The 24,021-nt window shown below is 49.7% G+C and overlaps 1 protein-coding gene and 1 long non-coding RNA gene across 3 annotated transcripts in view; one reads left to right on the plus strand and one right to left on the minus strand.

Moving 5' to 3' along the window:
- Nucleotides 1-5,169: 5,169 nt before the first annotated feature.
- The window catches only part of EBF2 (EBF transcription factor 2), a 251,959-nt gene continuing 233,107 nt past the window's right edge, over nucleotides 5,170-24,021 (plus strand). For both annotated transcript variants that reach the window (XM_077305189.1, XM_077305191.1), the window contains exons 1-6: nucleotides 5,170-5,813; nucleotides 10,059-10,215; nucleotides 12,567-12,630; nucleotides 13,142-13,197; nucleotides 13,681-13,754; nucleotides 23,706-23,774. In XM_077305189.1, the coding sequence (XP_077161304.1) occupies nucleotides 5,683-5,813; nucleotides 10,059-10,215; nucleotides 12,567-12,630; nucleotides 13,142-13,197; nucleotides 13,681-13,754; nucleotides 23,706-23,774 (551 nt within the window). In that variant the 5' untranslated portion in view covers nucleotides 5,170-5,682. The remainder of the gene's footprint in view (nucleotides 5,814-10,058; nucleotides 10,216-12,566; nucleotides 12,631-13,141; nucleotides 13,198-13,680; nucleotides 13,755-23,705; nucleotides 23,775-24,021) is intronic.
- LOC143821339 (uncharacterized) lies at nucleotides 17,694-23,728 on the minus strand. The gene is made up of 3 exons (XR_013225773.1): nucleotides 23,674-23,728; nucleotides 18,606-18,723; nucleotides 17,694-17,895 (listed from the first exon to the last, which is right to left on the minus strand). It is a non-coding gene; the product is annotated as an uncharacterized LOC143821339 (long non-coding RNA).

Raw genomic sequence — 24,021 nt, forward strand, 5'->3', positions numbered from 1 at the left:
TACTTGCTCCCGAGTAGACCTCCTGCGGCTAGCTCCCTCCTGACCGCAGTCCTGAGCGTCTTTACACTGAACAGGGCCTTAAAAGAGGGCAAAGTGCATCTGTCTTTAAGGCAGGCGTTCATTATAAACATTCGGCCGTTACCGGCTTGCTCTGAAAGCCAGAGGCACAGGCTATCCTGAGCCGAAAACGTGTTTACTCAGAAGCAACAGCCGCCGAACTCGGCGGCGCTTACTCGAGAAGAAGCGTGTCTTAGGATCGCAGCCAATCACGGACTGCGGCCAGAAGGTGGCAAGCAATGGCTGACGGAGATGAAGATCGCAAAGGAGAACCCGATGGGGACATTTTCCGGCGAAACGAGAATTCTTCATCCACGGATCAAACTTTTTCAGGCCAGGATTTCGGAATGAAGCGAAACCTTTTGGGCACGATTGCTTGTTGGAGAGCAGGAGCCCCGGCCTTTCCTTTCCAGACCACTAGAGGGGGCTCGAGCGGGGAACGGCTCCGCTCAAGGTCTCAATTCACTCAGAAGGAGAACCGTCCCGTCCAATAGATGCGCGCACAGTCCGGTTAGACTCGGGTATGGAGAAGCGACCTAAACCAGTAAACCAATGACGGCCCCAATGGTCCTCAAAAGAACTCAAGGCTTAATTCTGGCTCTAGAAAGAGCAAGGAAAGTTTTAAAAAGGTAAAGGTATCCCCTGTGCAAGAACCGAGTCATGTCTGGCCCTTGGGGTGATGCCCTCTAGTGTTTTCATGGCAGACTCAATATGGGGTGGTTTGCCAGTGCCTTCCCCAGTCATTACGGTTTACCGACCTCGGAAGGATGAAAGGCTGAGTCAACCTTGAGCCGGCTGCTGGGATCGAACTCCCAGCCTCATGAGCAGACAGCTTCAGACAGCATTTCTGCTGGCTTACCGCTCTGCGCCACAAGAGGCTCACCCCTAAAACGGCATACTTATCCCGAACTGAGTTGAGCAAGCGCTCCTATGCATTCTTACTCGGGAGTAACCCGAGTTACTCATCCTGGAGAGTATTCACAAGGCCGGTGCCAAAGGACTGGTTCCAGGTGTGTGTGTGTGTGTGGGGGGGGTGATGGGATTTTAATCCGAATTAGCACGAGTGACTAAGCAACCAAGCGATGGCAGCTGCTGTGGATTGACGTGGTCGTGTGGCTCTGATCCGGGACAGCTTTCCTCGGGCCTCCTACAGATATTGTGGCGGCAAAGCATGGTTAACATGCGGAACCTGCCGCCGCCACAGGTGTCGATGGCCACGAATGGCAGTGAAGGCGCAAAAGCTCATGGCAACCCCTTGGGAGTTTCAAGGCGAGAGCGGTCCTGTCTGCAGGTGGCTTGCCATTCCCTGTCTTTGCATAGCGACCATGGACTTCCGTGGGGGTCTCTCTTCCAGATACTAACCGGGCCGACCCTACTCGGGCGCCCAGGTCTGAGCAGATCACACACACACACACACCCCAGATCGGGGGGCTATGAATGGGAATTAATCTAAGTCGCCTTACACAGCGCCCGGCTAAAGCCAGGTGGATCTGGATCAGGTTAGCACCCGGAGGAGTCCACTCAGTCAGCGGCCCCGGTGGTGGCCCCCGTGGAACCTCCAGGCTCAGAGGCAGTATATCCGGGAAACCCAGCTGCTGGGACGCCAGCCGCGGAGAAGGATTCGTGTGGGGAAGCGGCTGCTGGACCTTAAGCAAATCCCGAAGTTGTGCGAGTGACGAGCCCACTACCGTCGGAGGTCTTCTGGGAGACTCCTCTGGCTCGTTTCAATAGCAAACCAAGGCGGGCGGAAGCGCCCAGAGCAGCGCCAGATCAGCAAGGCACGGCGGGGCCTGGCGTTCCGGGGGTCGGGGGTCGGGGGTCGGGGGTGGGGGGTGGGGGTGATGAAAGCGCAGGTGCGCGCCCCAAACCTCCCCGAGCGGCCGCGCTTCCGTCTCTGCGGATCGTTCAAGAACCAGAGGCGGAGAGAGCAGCACGGAGCGGCCGATCGAACTTAGATGCCGCTGCGATGAACTAGCGCGCTGGCGCTCACGGGCGGGAGGAAGGTCTAGATGTCCGCGCCCCCGCCCCTTCCCATCGAAGTGACTCCGATTCGGAGGCTGGACTGTTGAACTTGAGGCTGGATTGCACTGGAAGAAACGGTTTCAGAAACTAAGAGGCTGGTGTGAAGAACTGGTTGCCTTCCTTGTCCCCAAAGGGGGAAGTGGCACTCCGGAGGGCGAGGGGCTCCGGGTCGCAGTCTTCCCTAAAAACCACCTTGTTAAAAAGCAACAGTGACTGAAACGTCACGGAAGAGGAGCTCCGGCGTCGGCCCGCGGGGACGAGCAGGGCGACCCATTTTTCAGGCCAGCCTCCCGCCCTCCCTCCTCCTGGGAAGACCTGAGAATGCGTGGCCTCCGGGGCGATCCAAACGCAACATCCTCCCTTGGATTCCTTTGAGCCGATTCTTCTGGGGGGATCAGGGGCGGGGAGGGGGGAATTGTTGCAAGTTCGATGACAAAACCTTTTCCTGAAAACGCTGCGCAGGCTCCTGGACGCCCCGGGGGCTGGTGGGCAGAGCCCCCCCCCCACAGGGCGGGGGAAATAATCTGCCTCCCCTTTGCCAGGGCCGCCCGAAAGGAAACCAGGGGGGTAGCCGCTTCGCTCCCCGTCCCCCCCCCCCGGGGCCATCTGCGGACATTTAACTTGGCCTTGGGGGCGGGGGGGGGCACAGGGCGCAAAAAAGAAACCCCGCACAATCCCCGCAGCCTCTTGGCTTGGCCATGAAGGGCAGGATTTCGGTGGCAGCTGCTGGAGGCCCCATCCCCTGACCCCAGCCCATGCCCTCTGACCCCTTGGCCCCCCTGCCTCCCTATAAGCAGCCAGATTCCCTCCGGGACTTCTGGCACACGAGCCGTTCTTGGCCTCGGAAGGCTGCGCGCTGTCGGGGCGCTGGCCCGATCCAGACTAGCCCCAGACGGGGCGCCCGATCCTCTTCTTCCTCCTCCCTGGGCTCCCGGGGGTAAACTTAAGATGCGAGAGGGGATTTGGTTTAAGGCAGCACGAACGTGGCTGATTTCGTCTCGACTGGTCGGCCCGAGAGTTTAGAATTAAATAAAGACACGCTTAGAATCCAATAATAAGTCAGCGGCAGTCCGAAGGGGCGACTCTTCTGCAAGGACTCCCAAAGACAGGAGGCCAAGATTCTCAGCCTTGAGAGCACGACCGTTTCCCGCTCGCTTACTCTAGAAAAGACCGATTGAGTCGCCGCGGATCTCCTTTCTGACCATGCGTGACACAGGAATCCCCTTCGGAATAAAGAGGATGCCGAGCCGGGGCACGTCTGTTCCGGCGGTCGCGCCAACGAAATGGGTTTGGTGCTTTTGCCCCGGATCCCAAGAAAGAGAGGGAAAGGGCTCTGGCTCGGGGAAATCCACCTCTCGGGAGAACCGCGTTTAAAGTTCAATGCCAGATCAGCGCCTGCGAGTGGGTAACTCCCTCTGGCTTGACTCGGTGGACCAAAGTCCAGCGGGAATTTCTCCCGGGCAAGCCTCAATTGGGCTCCGCGGGAGAAGCCGACCCTAGTCTTTCCACACTGGGTGGTGAACTGATCTACCTCCCCTGTTTTCATTTCTTTTTAATCTTAAATTCAAAATCATTTTGTGAAACAATCCCAGGGTGTTGCATTGATTTCATTTTAGAAAAGCTTCCCCCCCTTCTATATGCTCACTAAGTGGGGGGGGGGCAGTAATTGTTTGGACCCAGCGATGGTTCCTCTAATGTTCTGAATCCGGGCAGAAAGATTCAAAGGTCTTCCCCTTTCATTTCCCAACTAGGCACAAAAGCCAGATCTCACCCCCACCCCACGTTCATTCGCGGAAGAAATTTAACCTGATTTGTTGGTCAATTTCAACTCCTTTAAAAACGCATCCAAATCCGGATGCCGGCAGAGCCCGCCTTTGCCCTGGGACAGAAAAGCGAAAGGAAGTTTTAAAGCTAGGAATTAAACCCAGTTAGAAAGGGAAAGTCGTCGCCCATCCTTCCCCCCCCCCCAGCCGACCTTTGGGAGGGGGGGTTAATCGGGAAGCCGTGCATAATGAGGCAAAGAAACCGGCGCTCTGCCCCTTTAACTGGGGAACATCTGATTCCCTCATCTGGCAGATGGTCGGTGAGTCCAGATTAGCATTCATTGTCTTGAAATCTGTTTTCGCGTTGGTGTTATATAGATTTCAGGGGCAGATCTATACTCTCAGATCGCAGCACAAAAGGGACCAGGGGGTGGGAGGGAAGTGACACCAAAGCGGCTTAATTTATAGAGAGAGGTGTCATTCTTTCAGGCAAGACGGACGACTCCGCGGCTCTAAAGCGCGCGTGTGCTCCTGGCGCTCTCTCTTTCTCTCTGTGTGTGTTACTTATTAGGCGCTCTTTCCAACAATACATGCCACTGAAGTTCACCTTCGGCAACTCCAGCGTGGTCCGAAGTTCTGGAGGCGTATTATGGATCGGGGCATATGCCTGGAAGTGTCTACACACACACACCTCCCACCCTCTGACGCGTGGGCGCGCACACAGCTAGGAGATGCCAGCAACCCCCCACCCGCTGCTCCCCGCAAGGAACCGGGGGGCGGGGGGGGGGACCTGCTGGAACTCCATCCGAGGCCGCCTTCCTCGGGAGTAACGTCGTTTTAAGAGTGGCGAGGAAGCGTGCCGCTGTAGGATCGCAACCACTTCTGCAAACCGTCGCGGCTCCCTTAAGCTTCTTCCCCGGCCTTTTAAAACAAGATGACGTTTCAAAACAAACAACTGTGTTTTCTGAATTGTAATAATAATAACGGGGAACATCGGGGCGGCGCTCGGACGCGAGCGATTTGAACCCTGCCGACGCAGCCGGGAAGGAGATTGGCCCCGCTTCTCTTCCCGGCTCTGTTTTAGGTTAACAAAGCGAAAACAAAGTTATTGGGTGAGTAACTTATTCAACACCCTCGTAAGCTTCTTCGCCCGGCCCGAGATCGCCCCCTCCCCTCCCCTCTGCTTTCATTTAAACCGAAGCTGCGCGTAGCGTGTATCAGTTTGGAGAAGAGCTCACCCTTCTCCACCAATGAGAGACGACTATGCAAATAGTAGCGCCTTCTTTGGAAGTGCGCCCCGCCCCTTTCCCAGTACGTTCTCGCCTGTCGCTGTAACCCATTCATGGTGCGGGGAAACAGACGCGCTTGGCCACAGCTTAGAGTGTAATCAGATTCTCTTTAGCTGCCTTTCGTCTTTTTTTCCCCCTTTCACAATTGATCGCGGCTTTTTCGCTTTTTCTTTTTTAAAAAACAGAAATCCTCTCTCTCTCCCCTCGTGGATTAGGCAGCCGTCAATCCTCCCTCGTGACTCCGCAAAGCAGGTGATCCTTGCGAACAAGGACTGGGGGATGCATTTTCGTCCCGGGCAGTGTTTATTAGGAATGATGACCTATCGCATCGGAAGAGGCTGAGCGGAGCGACTTTATGTTCTTGTTTTGCAAGGCTTGAGAGAAGGGCGGAAAAAAACGTCCCAAAAAAAAAAAATCCAAGTCGTTCTGTAAAGACTGAAGAAAAGTGCGATCCGGCTTAACTTCCTTGGAGTTTGGGTGCCTCATCCCTGTCTGAAGTTTCCTTCGGCAACCGGAAGCGTTGTTTGGGGTTTGGGATAAACTTTTCTTAAATGTTTGGGATCCAAGATACCTTAGGAAGAGGACCCATCCTGAAAGATAAGGTGCTGGGATCGGAGATGGATCCCGTCCGGTCTTGGGTCAGGAATGTCGGGGTAGTGGACGCCAATGTAGCCGCGCAAAGGTAATGTCACGGTCGCCCTTGTTTACTCCCTTCTCCCTTCCCCGTCGGCCTTCCTGTTCTTGCCACCCGCCAGCTCTCTCTCGTAGTTTTCCTATTTTATTTATTCATCTAATTGTTATCCTCACAGTCATCACCTCCGCGGGTCCGGCTTCCTGGGAGCGGTGTCATTTTCTTGCGCGCCAAATAAGTTCCCCTGGAACCAGTTTCCTTCTCTGGTTGGAGGCGCTGACAAGAAATTGACAAGGGAAGGTTTGAACTGTGCCTTCTGGTCTTCCCCAGAACGTGTTTTCTCCAGCCCGACCCCGTGCATGTTTACTCAGAAGTAAATCCACGTTGAATTTTAAGTGAGCTTTATTACCAGAAAGTGCGCCTAACCCTGAAGCCCCTTCCCTTGAAGTTGCTTCCAAACCAGTGGCGCTGCAAACGCCTTTAGGATTCGGACGTTCCCCGAAATCCTTAAATGTCTTAGCCCGGAGCCTCGAGTTTCAGTTTAAATCCCAGCCTGTTTTCCCTCCGGCCGTCCTCCAAAGCCTCGATCCCCTTACTTCCGAGTAAGAGGCGGGGAAGGAGAGTGGTTGGACCACGAATCCCGACGTCCTAGCATCTGTTCATGTCTAGTAACCCGATCCGCAGCAGAGCGAAGAAGGATACAGCTTTAATTATACTTTCTGATGACGAGCAGGGCTTAACGGAGCTCAGCGGGACTTACTTCTGAGTAAATACGCAGAACATCGAGCTGCACGCCTTCTCCTGCGGACAGGCTTCTTAGAAATCAAAGTCCTTCAGATGGAGGGAGCTACAAGCGACCGGCCCGGGATGCGGGATCGGACCAGCTCTTGCCAGCTTTGCTCGGCCGTCCGTTCCTTTCCCAAGCAGAGCGGGAAGCCGACAGCGGTGGCCGATTCCGTGGAAGGGAGACCCGTTGAACTCCAAGGGGTCTCCTTCCAAGTCGCGGAACCCCTGGCGTTTGAAACGAGAGTCCCCGAGGCGTTTGATCGGAGAGTAAGTCCCACTGAAAGCAGGAGTGAGACAGGCTGGGCCGGAAGACCCAAGGATCGGGGTCGAAAGGCCACCGGCTGGGCCTGCCGGCAGAGAGCCTGGCCAAAGCGGGGAGGCTGTAGCCGGGAGGCACTTCGGGAAAGAGACCGTCGTGCCGGAGCCTAACAGAAAGATCCCAGCCGCGGTAGAAGGCTTGGGAGCCTGAACGTGCTTTTCTCAGAAGTAACCGCCGCTTAGGTCAAACGGCGAGGAGGAGGGATCGCAGCCGTGGACCGCTCTGAATGGGCGCCACCGGCCCAAGGCAGAGATAGCCAGCTGCTCTTCCGGAGACCAGAAGCCGACGGTGGTTTCGCTTTCCCGATTGGAGGAGGAGGGGGGGGGGGACGGGAGCACAGCCACGGGGCCCTTGGCGGCAGGAGGGCCCGCTTTCGGGCGAGGCAGCCCCTTCCCGGGGCCCGGCGACTGCTCCTGTCCTGGCTGCAGCGGTGCGCTCCCGGACTACCCGCAGCCCTGGAAGCGTCATCCCTCGCAGCCGCCGGGCCGGCACGGAGGAGCGCCGGCGAGGACACAGGGGTGACTTGCGTGCTCTCGCCCAGCGCACGCCTCCTTGCGAGGAAGCCGCTGGACCTCCGCGGGGCTGCCTTCTGCGCCCCCTCACCTCCCGAGGAAGATGCCGGCTTTGCCGTCTGAGCCGCGTGGAGGCCGCTGTGCTCCGAGGCCGGGGCCGGCTCCTGCAGACCACCAGCAAGTCCGTGCCGCCGGAGGGCGAGAGGCAGCCTCCGCCTTCCCGCCCCTCTGCGCCGAAAGGGCCACGGGGTCCGCTCCGCTTGGACTGGGGGAGGGCCCCACTGGCGATCCTAGCAGGTCTTCCGGGCCACATGGAGGAGGCCTGGCGCCCGAACAACTCGCGAGCCACAGCGGGAAAGATCCCAGGGAGCGAGCGATCCCGCCGTGGAGTGTTTGCTCAAGCCCAGCAAATCAAAGCCTAAATCCCAGGGACTATTGGGGGAAGGGGGGGCAGGGGCGTCTTGACCTTCCCAGGCTTGGGCGCAAAGCGCTCGGGGATGTCTACTTAGAAGTAAACCTACTAATTCCCTTAGGGTTACTCTCCAGTAAGGATTGCAATCTCACTTGAATCAAAGAGGGAATTGGGGATCTGCAACCAATGGTTTCTTTTCTTTTCTTTTTTTAATTAAGGAGCAATCCAAGATTTTAAGCCGATGCGCCCACTGGAAAACCAAGCCAACTCTTAGGTCTAAACGTATTTATTGGAAAATGATTCCCCAACCCACCCACCCCTCGCCGCCGCGCTACTACTCCGATCCTAAAACGTATTTGGGCTGCACCCTTCAACAGAGCCACCAAAACTATAAAGCCGGCTGATTTATCTGGGACTTACTTCTGGGTAAAGCATATATCGGATAGGCCTGTATTGTGAAGTCACGCGCAGACCCGTGTTTGCCCGCGTTTTCTCGGAAGTAAGTCCCGGTTCCTCCGATGGCCTCCTTTCCCAAGGAAGTCGGGAACCGCGATCCTAGAAACTAAATTCGAACGCAGCAAGTTTACAAAATCAGACCCACTAGACTTGTGTCCCAGTAAACCACGTAAATGGTCGGCCCTGCAGAACGGTACAACTTCTCCGAAAGTTAATACGGTTCAGGCACGGAGGTAACTCCAGTTGCGTTGAGTGCGGCTTCCTCCAGAGTAAAGGCGTCTAGGCTTGGGCTGTCACCCTTGAAAAGAAAGAGATCCCTGATTGTCAGGACTGGAGTTGGACGCAAGGCACCGGGCCGGACAAAGCGTCGAAGAATCCGCTATAGGATCGGGTGTTTTTTTTACATTGGGTCCCAAATCCAGCCGGATCCACAGCTCCAGTTGGCCCCCGAGGCACCAACTGCACACCCCCATAGAGGAAGGTTCAAACCGTAACGGGTTGGCCGAGCTGGGGCCGATACTCTTCGCCTTAGCTGAGTCTACATGATGGATTTCTCTTCGCCCCCAAAAGCCAAGGATGCCCGCGGAAGGGGCGCCGAAGGGAGTGCGCGCCGGGGACTTAGGGGAAGCGCAAGCGACTCGCGGTCCTCCGTGGCACAGGCGGCGGGTCCCCCCTCCTCTGGGGATCGCCCCTTCCCGACCGGAGTCCCGCGGCCGGAGCGCCCCTTAGAAGCAGCCGAGGCATCTGCGCGCCTTGACTTGGGGGAAAGTTTCTCGGAACTTGCCCCAAGCAGCTCAATTCGGGGCTGGGGGGGGGGGGGGAGGAAGACACGCTTCCTCTCAGATCCGGGAGAGCCACAAGCAGGGTGCAGGGGGCGGGAGGGGGGAGAGAGACGACGACAGACGATTCGATTCGTAGCGTGGATCCGAATTGTCGCCCTTGTTCCGAATCCGGGTGAGAACCGAAGCGAAGAAGGCCTTCCGCTTGGAAACGAGGCACCTTGCTAGAGAAACCCTGACCCGCGACGGGCCTCGAGGGCCTTAGGGGGTGGCGAGGGGTTCTCCCGCTGGCGCGAAGGCATGTCTATTCGGAAGTAAGCGCCGCTGAGTCCAATGGGATCTAAAGCCCAGGAAGCGTGTGTAAAGAGCGGCATCTGAAAGAGGGCCAAACATGGCCGGGTCACACACACTCACATACACACATATACAAAGGGAGCGGCACCTTGCGGGGCTTGAATGACACCTTTCCCCTCCCCCTCCTGCCCCACAGCTGTCCTCTCCCACTTTGCATCTCGGTGCCTGCCCGGCCTTCCAAGTCGATCCCAAACTTCCACGTGTGGGTGTGGGATGTCTCTTTAAAAACAAAACCCAAAACCAGCACAGTCCCAAGAATGACTTGTTTTCACCCCAGGTCCTTTTAACTAAGTGGCTGCTTAACTAGGATGACCCCTAAGCTGAGGCTCCCAATTCAGGGCATCAGCCCTTCACTATCTATCGGAGTCCATTTCCTGCTGGTTAGGGAGGAGAGAAGAGAGAAGACGTTGGCTTTGGGCCCTTTCTTGCCCCAGCTCAAAAACGGGTCTCAGAGCCTCTTTGGTTGGCCGCGGCACACCGCTACAGAGAAGGTGGGCTCTGGCAGGTGAATCGCTTCCCGAGCTTGGTGTGAATGCCACGCGCTTCCTTGAAGATTTCTCTGAGCTCTCAGAGGCATTCATTCATTCATTCATTCATTCATTCATTCATTCATTCATTCATTCATTCATTCATTCATTCATTCATTCATTCATTCATTCGGTCTCTTTCTCCCCGCAGCGGCGTGGCTTTGTCGCGAGCACACTTCGAAAAGCAGCCGCCCTCCAACTTGCGGAAGTCCAATTTCTTCCACTTCGTCCTGGCTCTTTACGACAGACAAGGGCAACCCGTGGAAATCGAGCGGACGGCCTTTGTGGACTTCGTGGAGAACGACAAAGTAAGAGCTAGGGATGGCCGGGTCGTTTCGGTTCCTCTCTCTTCCCCGTCCTCCCCCTTCCCCCGCGCCTTGCCTTCCTTTCGCCCGCTGGTCTTCCCCGATCCACAAGGCCATTGAGCATGCCGCTGACCATGACGGACCCGGGAGGGAATGTCCAAGGTCAATGGGCCGAACCTTCACCCTTGGTGGATTGTTATCTGGGAAACTTTTGGACAGTCCAGGTCGCTGGCAGAAAGGCTCTAGGGTAGCCTTAATGGACAATCCCAGGCAGAGTTTTACAATACAAAACCTTTAATGGCATTCACAATATAAAACAATATACAATCGGTTCTGTAATAAAAGTCTAAAAAACTGTGAGGGAAATTACAAAAGTCAAGGGAGCAGCAAATACAGAAAGATGAAGCCAGTTTACTGTCCATAGTGGGAAAACTATATGCCCAGGCAGAGTTACTCTGGTCTAAGTCCATCGAAATCACTAGGGCAACTCTGTGTAGGATCGCACTGCTAACAGCACAGTGGTTTTAGTCCAGAAGCACGATCTGTCTCGAAAGTGCCCAGTGCTGATCGAAAGGAGCTGAATGAAAGCTCCCCCGTTCGTTGCAATGCCTGGGGTTTCCACAGGAGAACTTCCTGACCTGCCTGAGAAGCAGGATTGCAAAGTCTAAATCAGGGGTAGTCAAACGGCGGCCCTCCAGATGTCCATGGACTACAATTCCCAGAAGCTCCTGCCAGCATTCGCTGGCAGGGGGCTCCTGGGAATTGTAGTCCATGGACATCTGGAGGGCCGCCGTTTGACTACCCCTGGTCTAAATATTTAGGGGTCTGCACACTTGTCAGTTTCCCCATCCAAAGCACATCTCCCCCCGCCCCCAATCAATTTCACTCTTGCAATCTGCAGGCAAAGCAAGCCTGAGGTCTCTCCGTCGTGAGTCCCACTGAGTTCCACGGGCTTATTTCTTCTTAGATTAGATGATTTCACTCCGTTCCCCAAGACTCAGCCATGCTTTATTTAGATGGCCCTGATGCTTGGGGGGGGGGGACTAGTTCCCGCGTTCCCATACCCTTCCTTCTGCCCTGCAAAAAAAGCTGGCTGGATCTGTTAAAGAGGGGAGGGTCACGCATGACAGATGGAGGGGGAGGCAGAGCGAAACCGAATCAGAATTTAAACATGAAATTATACCAAGTTTGGGGTCCAGCAGGGGGGATTTGAGACACCAGTTATTCTTTGACTTGTGTCCTGATGTACCCCCAAAAGTAAGGCCCTGTGGTAGTTTGAGCGTAGAGCCGGCTGGGGTTCAAATCCCCTTTTCGGGAAGGCAACTGCAGCTGTAATGCTCTCCCTTTCATCTCCTGAACAATCCTGCAAGAGATCACAAGGCTATTGCAGGGTGAAAACAGGAAGGGTCACGTATGCCGCCTTGGGAAAGGCGGCACATGAAGTTCTTTGAGAACAAAGAATGGCAGAGCATGAAAAGAAAGGGCCACGTCCTCTCTGCATCTCAGATCTTCAGGATTTCTTTGCTAAGGAACACAAATGCATTTGTTTTCTGTAGCTCTTTTGAAAGTAGCATTTCCAAAGTCCATCCTTTGGCTTTCCCGGTTCAGGGAAGTTTGGAGAAACATCAGGCCTAAAGTCACTAGTATTGGGGTAGACCAAAACAGCTCCGGAGACCTCCATTGGCACAGTGGGGGAATCAACCTCTGAGCAGGAAACAACCCCTGTGGCACGGGGAGAAGCCCATTGAAAGTGGCAGGCTTCCAGGCATCGCCATGCCAATTCACCCTCTGCGAGCAACCTGGGGGAGGATGGGCCTGGCCTGCCAGGGGTTGTAGTGAGGGGGTAGGCTGGCCAGAATACTTTTGGCACAAGGGCTGGGCTTAAAAACCCAGCAAAGAATAAAGCAGTACAGGAAGATTGCTCAAACCAAACAGGACTAAAAAATAAATTCTCTGGCAGGAACAAGTGGACCGTTTTCAGCTTCCCTGGTGAGTGCCACAAGAGTGTGCATTCTTACGTGGGACCAAGCGTGTGGAACAACAAGACTTTGATCCCAATACCTAGAAAGCATTTAGGGGAGGAGGGAAGAAGAAGAAGGTTAATTTGTTTCAAGAAGAAGGAGGGACACTGCATTCCACACACATTGGATAGTGTGCTTTCACTGTCCTTTTGCAGCTGGGTTTTCCTGTGTGAAACAGGCCAACCTATTTCTAAAGTGCATTGGAAGTGCCTTATCCAACGTGCACAGAAAGAGAATCCAAATCGTCCACAGGGGATATAACAAACTGAGTCCTGTGAATGCAAACTCTGACTCCCCCCTCTCCCCTCCCTCCTCCAATCTCTTCCTCTGCAGGAACAAGGCAATGAAAAAACCAACAATGGCACCCACTACAAGCTCCAGCTCCTTTATAGCAATGGTAAGCCAATGATTCCCCTCCCGGCTTTTGAAGAGCCCATATCCACTGAAAGAGTCACCATGCTGATTTACAGTCAACAAGATTAGCAGGTTTGGAGAGGGCTTCCAAAACCTCTCGACCTGTTTGACCAAGAAACAATATGCTTCCACCAAGGAAAGCCTTTGGTTGCCCATCCAGGGTGACTCTCTTCCATACTGTTGGCTGTCTCCATTGGTTGGTTGTCTCCGGCCTAAATTTCCATCTCCTCCTGGAGGCATGTGGGAAGAGCCCCCTGGGGGTCGCTTTGGGATCAGGGAGCAGCTAAACTGGCCTGGAGAGGGCTGTCTCCATTTCTGTGCTTGGCAGAAATAGTTAAATGGCATCAATAACGGTCGTGGGGTGGGGGCACACCAGACTAGATCAGTATGTGGAAGGCCAAGGGGACAGGAATGGGGTCAATGGACAGCAGAATGCATCCTTTGCAGGAGTCTGACTTTCTCCCTCCCTGTTGCTTTCTGCATGCTCCCTGCAGGTGTCAGAACTGAACAAGATCTTTTTGTCAGACTCATTGACTCCGTCACAAAACAGGTAAGATCAGGCAGAGTTCTGTTTGCAAAATCCAGTCCTTAGTTAACTTTGCCTGCTTTCCTTGGGGCTGTTCTCCTCTTGCTCAACAGCAGCCCCCACAAAACCTTCCAGCTTCAGAGGGAACATCTAAGAAACAAAAATATCCATACTGGTCTGCAAGAGAAGAGCTAGATTCTAGTCGTACTTTAGAGAGCAACAAGGTTTTCTGGGCATGAGCTTTTGAGAGTCAAAGCTTTCTTCCTTTCATCATGTCTCTAGGATGTTATTGGTCTCGAATCCAGTTAAAATATCTTTTAGCGTCTGTAATGTCAAAACTATTCTCAGTGGAGTCTTTTCATGCACAGATACCTGCTTTTTTAAAGCAAAGGGACGCTGTACAAGCATTGTAGTTTCCAGTCCCCATAGAAAAACCATTTAAAATACAGGAGAGCATCTAAAAAAAATGACCTCTGACTTTTATCTTTTTCTTTTTTTAAAAAATAGCCCATCACATATGAAGGACAAAACAAGAACCCAGAAATGTGCAGAGTTCTACTTACTCATGAAGTCATGTGCAGGTAAGAAGATGATGATGACCTTATGGGTATGATGTGTTATAGATTAAAAATTATAGATAAAAGGTCAAGATTATTCTAAGGGTGAAAATACAGGTGTTGCTTAAAGCCCTCTCCACATCCTCTCTGGCCTGTAGCTGTGGATGTGTAAAAAGGAAAGAAGCACTTTAAAATGCACTTGTGCAAAGCATTCATTGCACTTTGTATTCTGAATGGACTGAAGAATGCACAAGAATAAAGTGCATTGCACTGCACATCGCAAAGCATGTACGATTTATAATCCAAAGGGGTTTAATTTGCTCTACATGTTGATTGTCTGTTTGCTTGCTGAAATCACCAGTCCTGTTGCCACAGCTCTGAAAGTTGAAAGTAGAATCCAAATCATGCTCCAGTTCTACAGGAGGGCAATGGTGTGTGCAGTTCAGTTCTTCATTTCTTTAGACAAGATCATTTCAAATTTGGAAAAGAGAAAGTGGAGCAGGTGTGTGCTTTCTGTTGAGGATTATAGAAATATTGTCCTGAAATCAATAAGGGCACCAGTTTTGTAGCTCTGCAGAGATATAAGAGTATGTACATGAAGTGGAGAAGCTCCATAAATGTGCCAGAGATTGTCATTAGCTCTAATACATTTATGGAGCTTCTCTGCTGAATAATTTTCTCTCTTGCGGATGGTAGCATGCTGAAATGATACGTTATGTAAACAGCAAGGCCAGGATGGCACCCATCTTTATCACCCCCTCCCCACTTCTCTTCTTCTTAACTGGCATTGGGGCTGCAGTATTTAGAAGATCAGCCAATTTAAAAGACCCTTTGCTCATGTAAACATATGCCAAGATATTAACCGGCCAACAGATTTTGAAAATAATTCGTGCTATTTCATGACGCAAATTCTTATCAAAAGGATATCAAACTCCAAAGAGGCATTCCCCCTTTGCCGATGCAGGAGGGAATGCCTCTTTCAAAGAAGATGTTTGCTGTGATGTGAGGGTGTGTAGCTTCAAAAGCAAGGCTGATTCCCCACCTCACAATGCCTGCTTTGATTCAGACACCCATTTGCACAGATGTCATCAATTAAAAGAAGTATGATGACTCTATTAAGATTCTTCCCACTAGCCCATCCTTCTGCAACTTGCCAGAGTTCTCCTACTCAATGTGTTGGGGGTAGATCTTCAAGTGAGAGTGAAGATCAACTGTGATCTTTCTTAGAGAAGGTATGACCTCATTGTCACTGGTGGGTCTCTCTTTTAAGCTGGCTGCTCTTCATCACATTAAGTCACAGATGGAAATGCCTTCAGCTCCAGGATGCTGATGTGCTTTCCCTCTTTGGAATGGACACCACTGAGCCGTTCCCTTCTGTTCTTTATCATTAGAGAAATGACACGGGGGCTGAGCATAACATCAGCTGGCTGGTGTTGAGCACACAGGAGTGGCTGTGGGAATGCCATTTACTCACTGTTTGACTGAGTCACAGAAATTTATCAGTATATTTAGGCTTTTATGCTATCTCTTAACACGCAGGACTGTTCACTTGGGCAAGTTTACATGTATGAATGGCTTACCAAATATTTGCAGGCCAACCTTATATATGTTTACCTTCATGCAAATAGATTCAGGAGAGTGACCAGGTTGGTTTGAAGCAGCAGAAGAAGGTATGAGTCTAGGGGCACATTGAAGGCCAACCCAGTTTTATTCTGGGCATAAGCTTTTCTGCTACGTGCATTAGATAACAGGTTATCTGAAGAAGGGTGTATGCGAACACAGAAGCTTATGCCCAGAATGAAACTACCTTCATGTAAAATCTGCATAGGGCTCTGGCCACAGGTTTTTAAAATCACTGTACACAACAGACACCCAAAATATAATGGATCTGATCCAGCCCCAATGAAACAGTGATTTTAATGGAAAAATTCAATGTGCCCTTAAATCTCTCTCTCCGAAATAAATAAGACGTTAGCAGTGCAATCCTGATCAGGTATACACAGAAGTAAGTCCAGTTGTAGTCAGTGAAGCTTACTTTTAGGTAAGTGAGTGAAGGCTTGCTCTGTAAAATACTGGCTGGATCATACTACCTCTAAACTTCTCTAGAACTCGAAATACTACGGATGTTGCCCTGTTTGAAATGCATTAATAACCCAGAAATAACAGGTCTTCTCTTTTACATGGGCATAAATTGAGTCAATATTTTTTCTTTGAGCACATTGACTTATTCTTTTAGCTTGTATCACGCCCCCCCCCCCCCACACACACAACTCAGCTTTTACACTCTGTCTGGCAAGAATGTTGGTCAAAACACTCCATACCTGAATGAAGATGGTATTATGACCTCAGAGTTTCCAGTGGTACAAACATTGTCAAGTTAACATGCGTAGTAGTATGGGTAGTAGGATAACTATTTGCCTAATAGACTAGCCACAGACAAACTACAGTGCTGTAATCTCTTCCTCATGTAAGACACAGTTTAGTGAACCAAATAAAAAAACAATTCCTTGGCTAACAGCCTAATCAAGGTAGTTTGAATGGAAGTGTCTTGTATAGACATCATTTTTATGAACTGGATGTAGATTGTGTGTGTGTCTGCACATGTATACATGTGTACGGGGGAAAAAGAACCATTGCGGCGTCTCTGACTTGGAATAAGTCTTGAGAAAATCTATCCAGCCTAGTTAATCTTGACATTTTTATTTTAAGCACAATAATCAGATCTCACTGCGGGCTGCTTAAGGAGCAGCATGAATTTTTAAAGCTCCTAGTTTAGCCTGCATTAGTAACAGTATATCAAAATTTAATGTACTGTAGTAGCCCAGCCGTTCAAGAGGCAGCCCATTGTCTTTGAGTGACAGGCCTTGTTTTCCATTTGAGTCGGGAGATAAACGTTCTTCTGATTTGTCATATAGAATTGCCCGACTCGCCACCTCAAATGCAGACAAGAGCATCCAGGGCCCCGACATCGTTCTCTGTGTGGCAGATGCGCGCTTAGCAGGAATGTTGTCTAAATATTTATGCAGATGCAACGATGTGTCACTGGTGGAAGAGGGGGAGAAAAATCTCTGTTTCACAATAATTAGTGTGCGCGTATAATATTTTCAGCGTGGCGCAGAGCTGTGGATGTCGACATTCACAGGAGTTACACCTAGAATTTCCGTGCGTTCTCTGAAGCCCTGTTGCTTTCGGGGTTTGTGTGAGACGCGGTTACAACGGGGATCTGGGCAGACTTCGCCTTGGATCTCCTTAAGCGAACCGTAATGTATGCAAAATCTTTGCACAGATGATGGCTAAAAATCAAAGTCAGGCATCTCTCCTAGAATAATCCCCCCCCCCGCCTCCCCTTGCCAACTCTCCACTCAGAGGAAAACGGTTTTGTTCTGCTGTTTGCCAGCAGTCCCAGTGCCCTTGATGCTCAGGGGGGTGAAAAGGTATTATAATGTGAACAGAAGTAGTCTTGGGGCCTACAGCTGGCTAATAACAGAGTTGCATTGAGCACAAGCGAGACCCACAGCTGTGACTTTCGCCACAAGGCCCAGACTAGACAGCAGCAGACATAATCAGCTGAGCCAGCCGGCCAGTGAGCCTAGGTCTTTATCGGCCAGATGGTGTGAATTTAGACACTTTTGTTATGCAATGCCAGGGAGGAGTTGGGGAGAAGAAAACAAAACAAAGGCCACCATGCTGGGTGCTTATTTGAGTTTGAAATTAGAGACAGATTTTGATTTTTTTTTTTTTTGCGAAAGTTGAGGGCTGAATTTTAAAACCATTTTAGAAGAGGGGGGGCAGGGAATAGCCCTAAGCTCTTCTTTGAAACCCACAGCCTTATGGGGCATCGTGTTTCTGCAAGTCTGTGCTTCGGCTTGCGCTTTCTGTGCTCTCATGGGTCTCTCGCCTTCTTTAAGCACCAGCCCCATCTCATAATGCCATTGCGATTGCCGGCCTGGCAAGTCCTGTCTATCTAATTGCTGGCAGGGATGGCTCTGGATCGTTTGCTAAGTGGTTGCAGTTTGAGGACAAACTTATCTAGCGCTGTAGGATGCTGGGTGGAGCGCATACCCGGCTGTTGCAGAAATCTGCACTCCTCCTGCGTCTTCTCCTTTCTCCTCTAGTCCATTGACGCAGGATGCAAGGTGTAATGTTGTTGCTGACTTGTGAGTTTCTAAGAACGTAAAAAGAGCCCTGTCATCTCAGAGCAGTGGTCCATCTAGTCCAGCATCCTATCTCACAAAGTGTCCAGCCAATTACTTTGGAGCACCAACCACCAGCCATAGAGGCTGAGACCTCCCCTTGATCTTTCCTCCTGGCACCAGTGTTCAGAAGCTAACTGCCTCTGACTGTGAAGTTCCCTTTAGTCACCATGGCTGGTAGCCACAGTCCTATGCCCCATGTAAAGCTGGATAATCCCCTTTTAAATCCACCCCTGCCTGTGGCCATCACTGTATCCTCCTGCAGAAATTCCACATTTGAATCACTCTTTATGCAAAGAAGTATTTCCATGTTGTCTATTCTGAATCGGCTGGCCATTGGATGTCTCTGAGTTCTAGCATTTTGTATCAACCTCTACCATGCCTTAGCCATCATCTCTTTTGCAAATTTAAAAGTCCCAAAGACTTCAGCCTTTACTCAAGGGAAAGGTGCTCCAAACCCCTTCTTGTCTTGGTTGCCTCTTTTTGTATTTTTTTCTCCACTCCCATATTTAGCCGCCAGTGAATGAAGTGGAATCAGGTTCTGATAGAAGCCATTTCAGATTCCCACGGGACAACATGGGGGAGGGCAGGGGTAGTAGGATAACCAGCTGCAAAGGAGGAGGAAGCTTCTGTGTCTTTTAAGAGCTGATTAACAAAGGCCGTTTCTGCATTTGAGACATACCTTGTTTTAGCCTCGCTTTGGATTTCCTTTGGATGCTGCGAGTTGATGCTAGGCTTTCTGCAGTTGGGATTTCCTCCCCTCATTTTCCAGGCTGAAATTTGCCATATGTTTTCTGCACCTGAGTCAGAAGGAGGCAGCCTCCCATTAGGCTTTGCTCCCTTTCCCCCCAAAGGTTATTTTTTTCCCGTTCAAAATGATGCCTGCTTGCATCTAATTCCACCATTCTGTGCCTTTGATTGCATGCCCCCTTGTGATAACCCCCCCCCCATGTAGGTTATTGCATCACAACTCTGTTGCAGTGTACCAAACAAGACTGCTTCTATTTTTTTATATACTTAGAGACTGCGTTGTAATGCAATAACCCCATCTTATTTTTATAGGCAGATGTTTTGGAATGGAGGGAGGGGCAGGAAGGATGGCAATGTGCACAAATTACTCAAAATGGCAGATGTGGGGTGAGGGAAACCCAAATGAAAGAATTTCTCCATGGGGCAGCTCTGCATTAGATTCTGCCTTGAGAAATGAAATTACTTTAACTGAGAATTCCTTAAACACGCAGTAAGTGGGAGGGCAGTTTTGGTGTGTGCCTGTAAAGGTGAATTTTAGCAGAGAAACAGGTGAAAAAAATTTGCCTTTAAAAGGGGGAATCCAAACAGTATCACTAGTGCAGAAACAGTCAAAGAATATTTCAGGAAATGTGGTTTGCAAGTGGGGAATGAAGCATCATTGGCCAGATTCTTTTCTGTAGAATCTTCAAAGGTACAGGAACCCTCTTTTGTTCACCTGACATGTAGGATAAACAGGATCAGCCCTAGGCGGAACAGCAGCACAGATGAGGGGGGTCTCTTTGGCTCACTTTTCCCACCTGTTTCACTTTGGACTGCCTTCTTTTGTGTTGCCTTTGATAGGCACTTAGTGATTCTGGTGTACAATTAACACGCATTATTTACTGCTGGCATATAAAATGGTATCTTTTCATGCTAGTATCTGTAAGTATTTATCCAGAATACATGAACACACAAACATGCACATATTCATGTAAACAAAATCTCTACACTTATATTAGAATATAAAAACAATTTGAATGGATGGACATAAAATAGTACAATAACACTGGAGGTCTTTCCAGCTTCACGAGTGAAGGAGACTTGTGTGCATAATGTGCCTCACGGGTTTAATAGGCAACTATGACTGGTGCATGAACACACAGACATCTGGCCCTGAGGATAGACTGGGGAGGCTGTGACTCTGTGTTTACCTACTTCAGGGGTAGTCAACCTGTGGTCCTCCAGATGTCCATGGACTACAATTCCCATGAGCCCCTGCCAGCATTTGCTCATGGGAGTTGTAGTCCATGGACATCTGGAAGACCACAGGTTGACTACCCCTGACCTACTTGACACTAAGCCCTATTGAACCCAAATGGGACTTAAATTAAAAGAAATACAAATGTGCTGTGAGGCTGGTTCTATAGTGCCCATTGTTGCTGTGTATCCCCCCCCCCAAGCTAAGTTCCTTTGCACAACTGGCAAAAAACCCCAAAACAGTGAGTGAAATTTCCTCTCCTGAAAATAGTCGGAGGGTAAACTTGAACTAGCTGCCAGAGCAATGTGTTTGTAGTTTCCAAGTCACCATGGTAAGCTGTAAAAGGGGGACCGTGCGTAGGGATGGGCATGAACCGGTTCACAAACTAAAGGTCGTGACACATTTTGGCGGTTCATGATTCGTAAAAAAATTGTGGCAGGTGAACCAGCATGAATTTTGCAGCTGTTTGTGGAGATTCGCATTGGTTCGTGAGCAGATATATTCCCGGATGCACTGTCTCAGCTTAATCTAAATATTTACCAATCTTCAAAATGGGGGAGGGGGTGGAAAACTTGGACAAGAGTCAGCCAGAGGTCCCTTGTGAGTTTGGTAACTCTAGCTTGCACAGGATGCGTTCTACTGGGCCGTGAACCTCATGAACCTCACCAGTTCATTCGGCTTTTAAAAGTTTTGATGGTTCATGGTTTGTGAACTGGGCATGCCACATGGCATGTGCCTACTTGGGTGCCACCATGGCTCATGGCCACTAGGTGGCACTGCAGCTACTGGTGCAGCACAAGTCAGGTGACACTAGGAGCTCTTGATATTTTTTTTTACCTGCCGTCTCTTAGTTATTCAGTCAGAACAAATTGTATTTGGGGTGGTAAAGGAGTGTTGCCATCTCTAACCTGGAAAAGTCAAGGAGATTTGGGGGTGGTGCCTGCAGAGGAGGGGATAGAGCGGGAGGGAGTTCACATAGAATCTATGGTATACCATAGAGTCCACCCTCTGAAGCTGATCTATGTATTTTGGAGATCAGTTATAATTTGGGGAAAACTCCAGGTCCTACTTGGAGGCTGGTAACACTGAGCTGGTTTGCTAGACCCATTAATTATGTTGAGGCAAAATGGAAGGGATTATTATGGCATTAATACAGAAAAACTGTAGATAGGGCTGTAAACTTTAACTGCTAAATAGATCATTTACAAGGTTGTCAACTCCAAATGGGGAAATTCCCGTAGATTTGGGGTTGGGGTTTGGGGACAGGAGGGGAGGGGAGGGGAGGGACTTCAGCAGGGTATAATTCCATGAAAACTGACATTTTCTCCAGTGAAACAGATCTCTGTAGTGTGGGAATCAGTGAGAATCCCAGGGGATCCCTGGGCTGCACTGGAGGCTGGCAACTCTGCTTGAGCGGTCTGAGCTAATTAATGTTTACTAGGAAGTAAACTCCACTGTATTGAGTGGTGCTTAAGATCCCGTGTGCATATGCAGTGTAGAAAATGTTGAGTTAGCAGAACGGATCGTCCGTCTCCAGACTGCAGGTAGATTTTAGGTCTTTAAAATATTTCCCTATGTAAGCCATTATGTGCTGTAGAAAACTAGCCCACTGGGATGCATAGGCCTAGCTTAGCATGCTTCCTGTTGTGTTAGTTTTCTACTTACAGGGTGGCTTTCATATAGGGGAGCACTAAAAACTGTGATCTCTGACCTACAGTTGACCGTTTCCTTCTGTCATCTCATTTGGCTACACTTGCATGTAACACAGTTGATGAATCAATGTGTGTGTGTGGGGGGAGGAGCAATTAGAATGGGCATAGAGGGTGAGAGCACACCTGTATTTTTGGAGGCTATTTCAAGGCATTAGGACATAAGGGAGGAAAGATAATGTTACAGGGGTCATTTTTAATAATAGCTACTAGATTTTGCTTATTGTTCAGTTTTGTTCCTTCACACTTATTCTTAAGAGTACCTGACCTTCTGAGATTTGGGGCACATGTAAATATTTACATTTCATCCATCGCTTAAGAGGAAGGTGTTCTGCTAGAACGGTTGAATCAGTTGACAGTCCTAAAATAGTTTTGCTTAAAATTGTAGTGTTGTGCGTTAAATTTATACTAAAAGTGATTTATTTGTTCTTCTTTGTGACTATATTTCATTTTTCAGAATCTATAGTGGCTAATGATCCCTAATTTTTGTGTACATTTTTTCACCTTGCTCTTACTTCAATAAGCTTAGGACAACACACTTTATTGCTTCCACTTTATTCTCACAATGAGCCTATGTGGTGGGAGCTGAGAGAGAGGGAAGCTGAGAGAGGGTGACTGGCCCAAGGTCACCCAGCAAGCTCCTATGACATGAGTAGGGATTCAAACCTCGGTCTGCCAGATCCTAGTCTAGCTACTACATTCATGTTTGTGACCCCTAAATTAAAAATGCCTAAAAGGCATTTTTTTTCTGTGCAACGTGAGCACTCTTGAAAGACATTACGAGAAGAATTTGGTGGGGGAGAGGACCTCTTGTGTGTGACTCAGAGAAGAGAGGTGTTAGGGAAAGGGTCAATCACCCCATTGCCCTCCTGTCATTTTGCTGGTTTAAATTCCTCCCTCTTTCATTGGTTTGTAAAGGGGTTATGGCACCCTAGAAAGCATCACTATATAGCCACTAGACTGTGTCCTTCTAACTTCCAGAAAAGAAATACATTTTGGTAGTGTCTCTGCTACTGTAGTGCTATTGTATTGAAAGGTTTGCTGTCTTCCCATGTTCCTGTTGCAGTAGAAGGTACAGATGGTTCTCATACAGTTGTTTGGGTTCTCTTAAGCCTCTAGCCACTAAACTCACTCTTAGGACTTCAGGAAAAGCTTGCTAACTCTCCCCATGTACGTTTGGCCTCCTAATCTTACAGTGCAAGAGTTTTTCATCAGTTAACAATGAACATGACCTCCCCATTTTCTATAGCTATAACTCTATAGTGTTATGCAACAAACCAGAGTGAACCAGAGTGCTTGAGTGGTTATTGTTGAACTATAGCCAGGAACACCCAAGTATAAACCCCGCTCTGTTATCAAGTCCACAGGCTGGCCTTAGGCTAATCACATTCTATTTTCCTCTGGGGTAGTTGTAAGGATTGAGAGGTAAGCCTCATTTACCTCCCTTGGAGGAAGAATGGCATAAAATATGCTGCGTTTTAACAGCCACATTTTTTTTGCGAAGCTTTTTGCACACTACTGAAGATGTTAATGCTTTGTGACTGTGTGGGTGTTTTGTTATTGGGTACCTTTCTTATCCTAGCCTTCTGCTTGACTAATACGTATCAGATTGATAGTGCTTCTGGGGTTGGCATTTCGTAGGTATGAATTTTTTTGTAGTGATTTTAATGTGCTGTAAGCCAGTCGTGTAGAAAGGCTGGAGCATTCATCCATTTTATTTAGTACATTTGTTAAAAAATCTTAACACAACACGAGGCAGCTTCATATCTGAGTGCCATGAGATGTTTTTTTTAAAGGAAGGAAAGAACGGAGACAGGTACTTGGCTAGATGACAACATACCCTAAAACAACTCTCCCTTTTGTGGGGTGGGATCTAGTTATCTTGTACCTTGTCTTCCTTGAGGCCGTGAAGATAACTGGACCCCAACAGCTGCTCTTGAGAAAGGTGTTTTGGTAGCACATTCATCAAGGAGCAGTCTACTGACCCCTGAGGACATGAGTATGTTAACCACATTTTGCTGTGCTCTTGAGAGAAAAGTTCTTGTCGGACTCACCCTTTGTCTACTGCGTTTCCTTCCACCTCCAGCCGTTGCTGCGAGAAGAAAAGCTGCGGAAATCGCAATGAAACTCCCTCAGATCCCGTGATCATTGACAGGTAGGAAATAAAAATGACATCAAAGTTCATCCTGTGCAATTGGATCAGGTGAAGAGTCCTTAAAACTGGGCGTGCCATTGAGTGTGTCACTACTGTATGTCTGAAAAATGGTCTCAAAAGTTTTTATCATATTGGAGTTTTGCTTGTCGTTCAAATGTCTGTTTTGCATCAATGATGTTCTCCATGTGCTTAATGTTGTCTGCACAACCAGGGGGGAGTTCCAGCTGGTTCAGGGAACAGATAACAT

Source organism: Paroedura picta, chromosome 12, assembly GCF_049243985.1.
Source record: "Paroedura picta isolate Pp20150507F chromosome 12, Ppicta_v3.0, whole genome shotgun sequence".
Lineage (NCBI taxonomy): Eukaryota > Metazoa > Chordata > Lepidosauria > Squamata > Gekkonidae > Paroedura > Paroedura picta.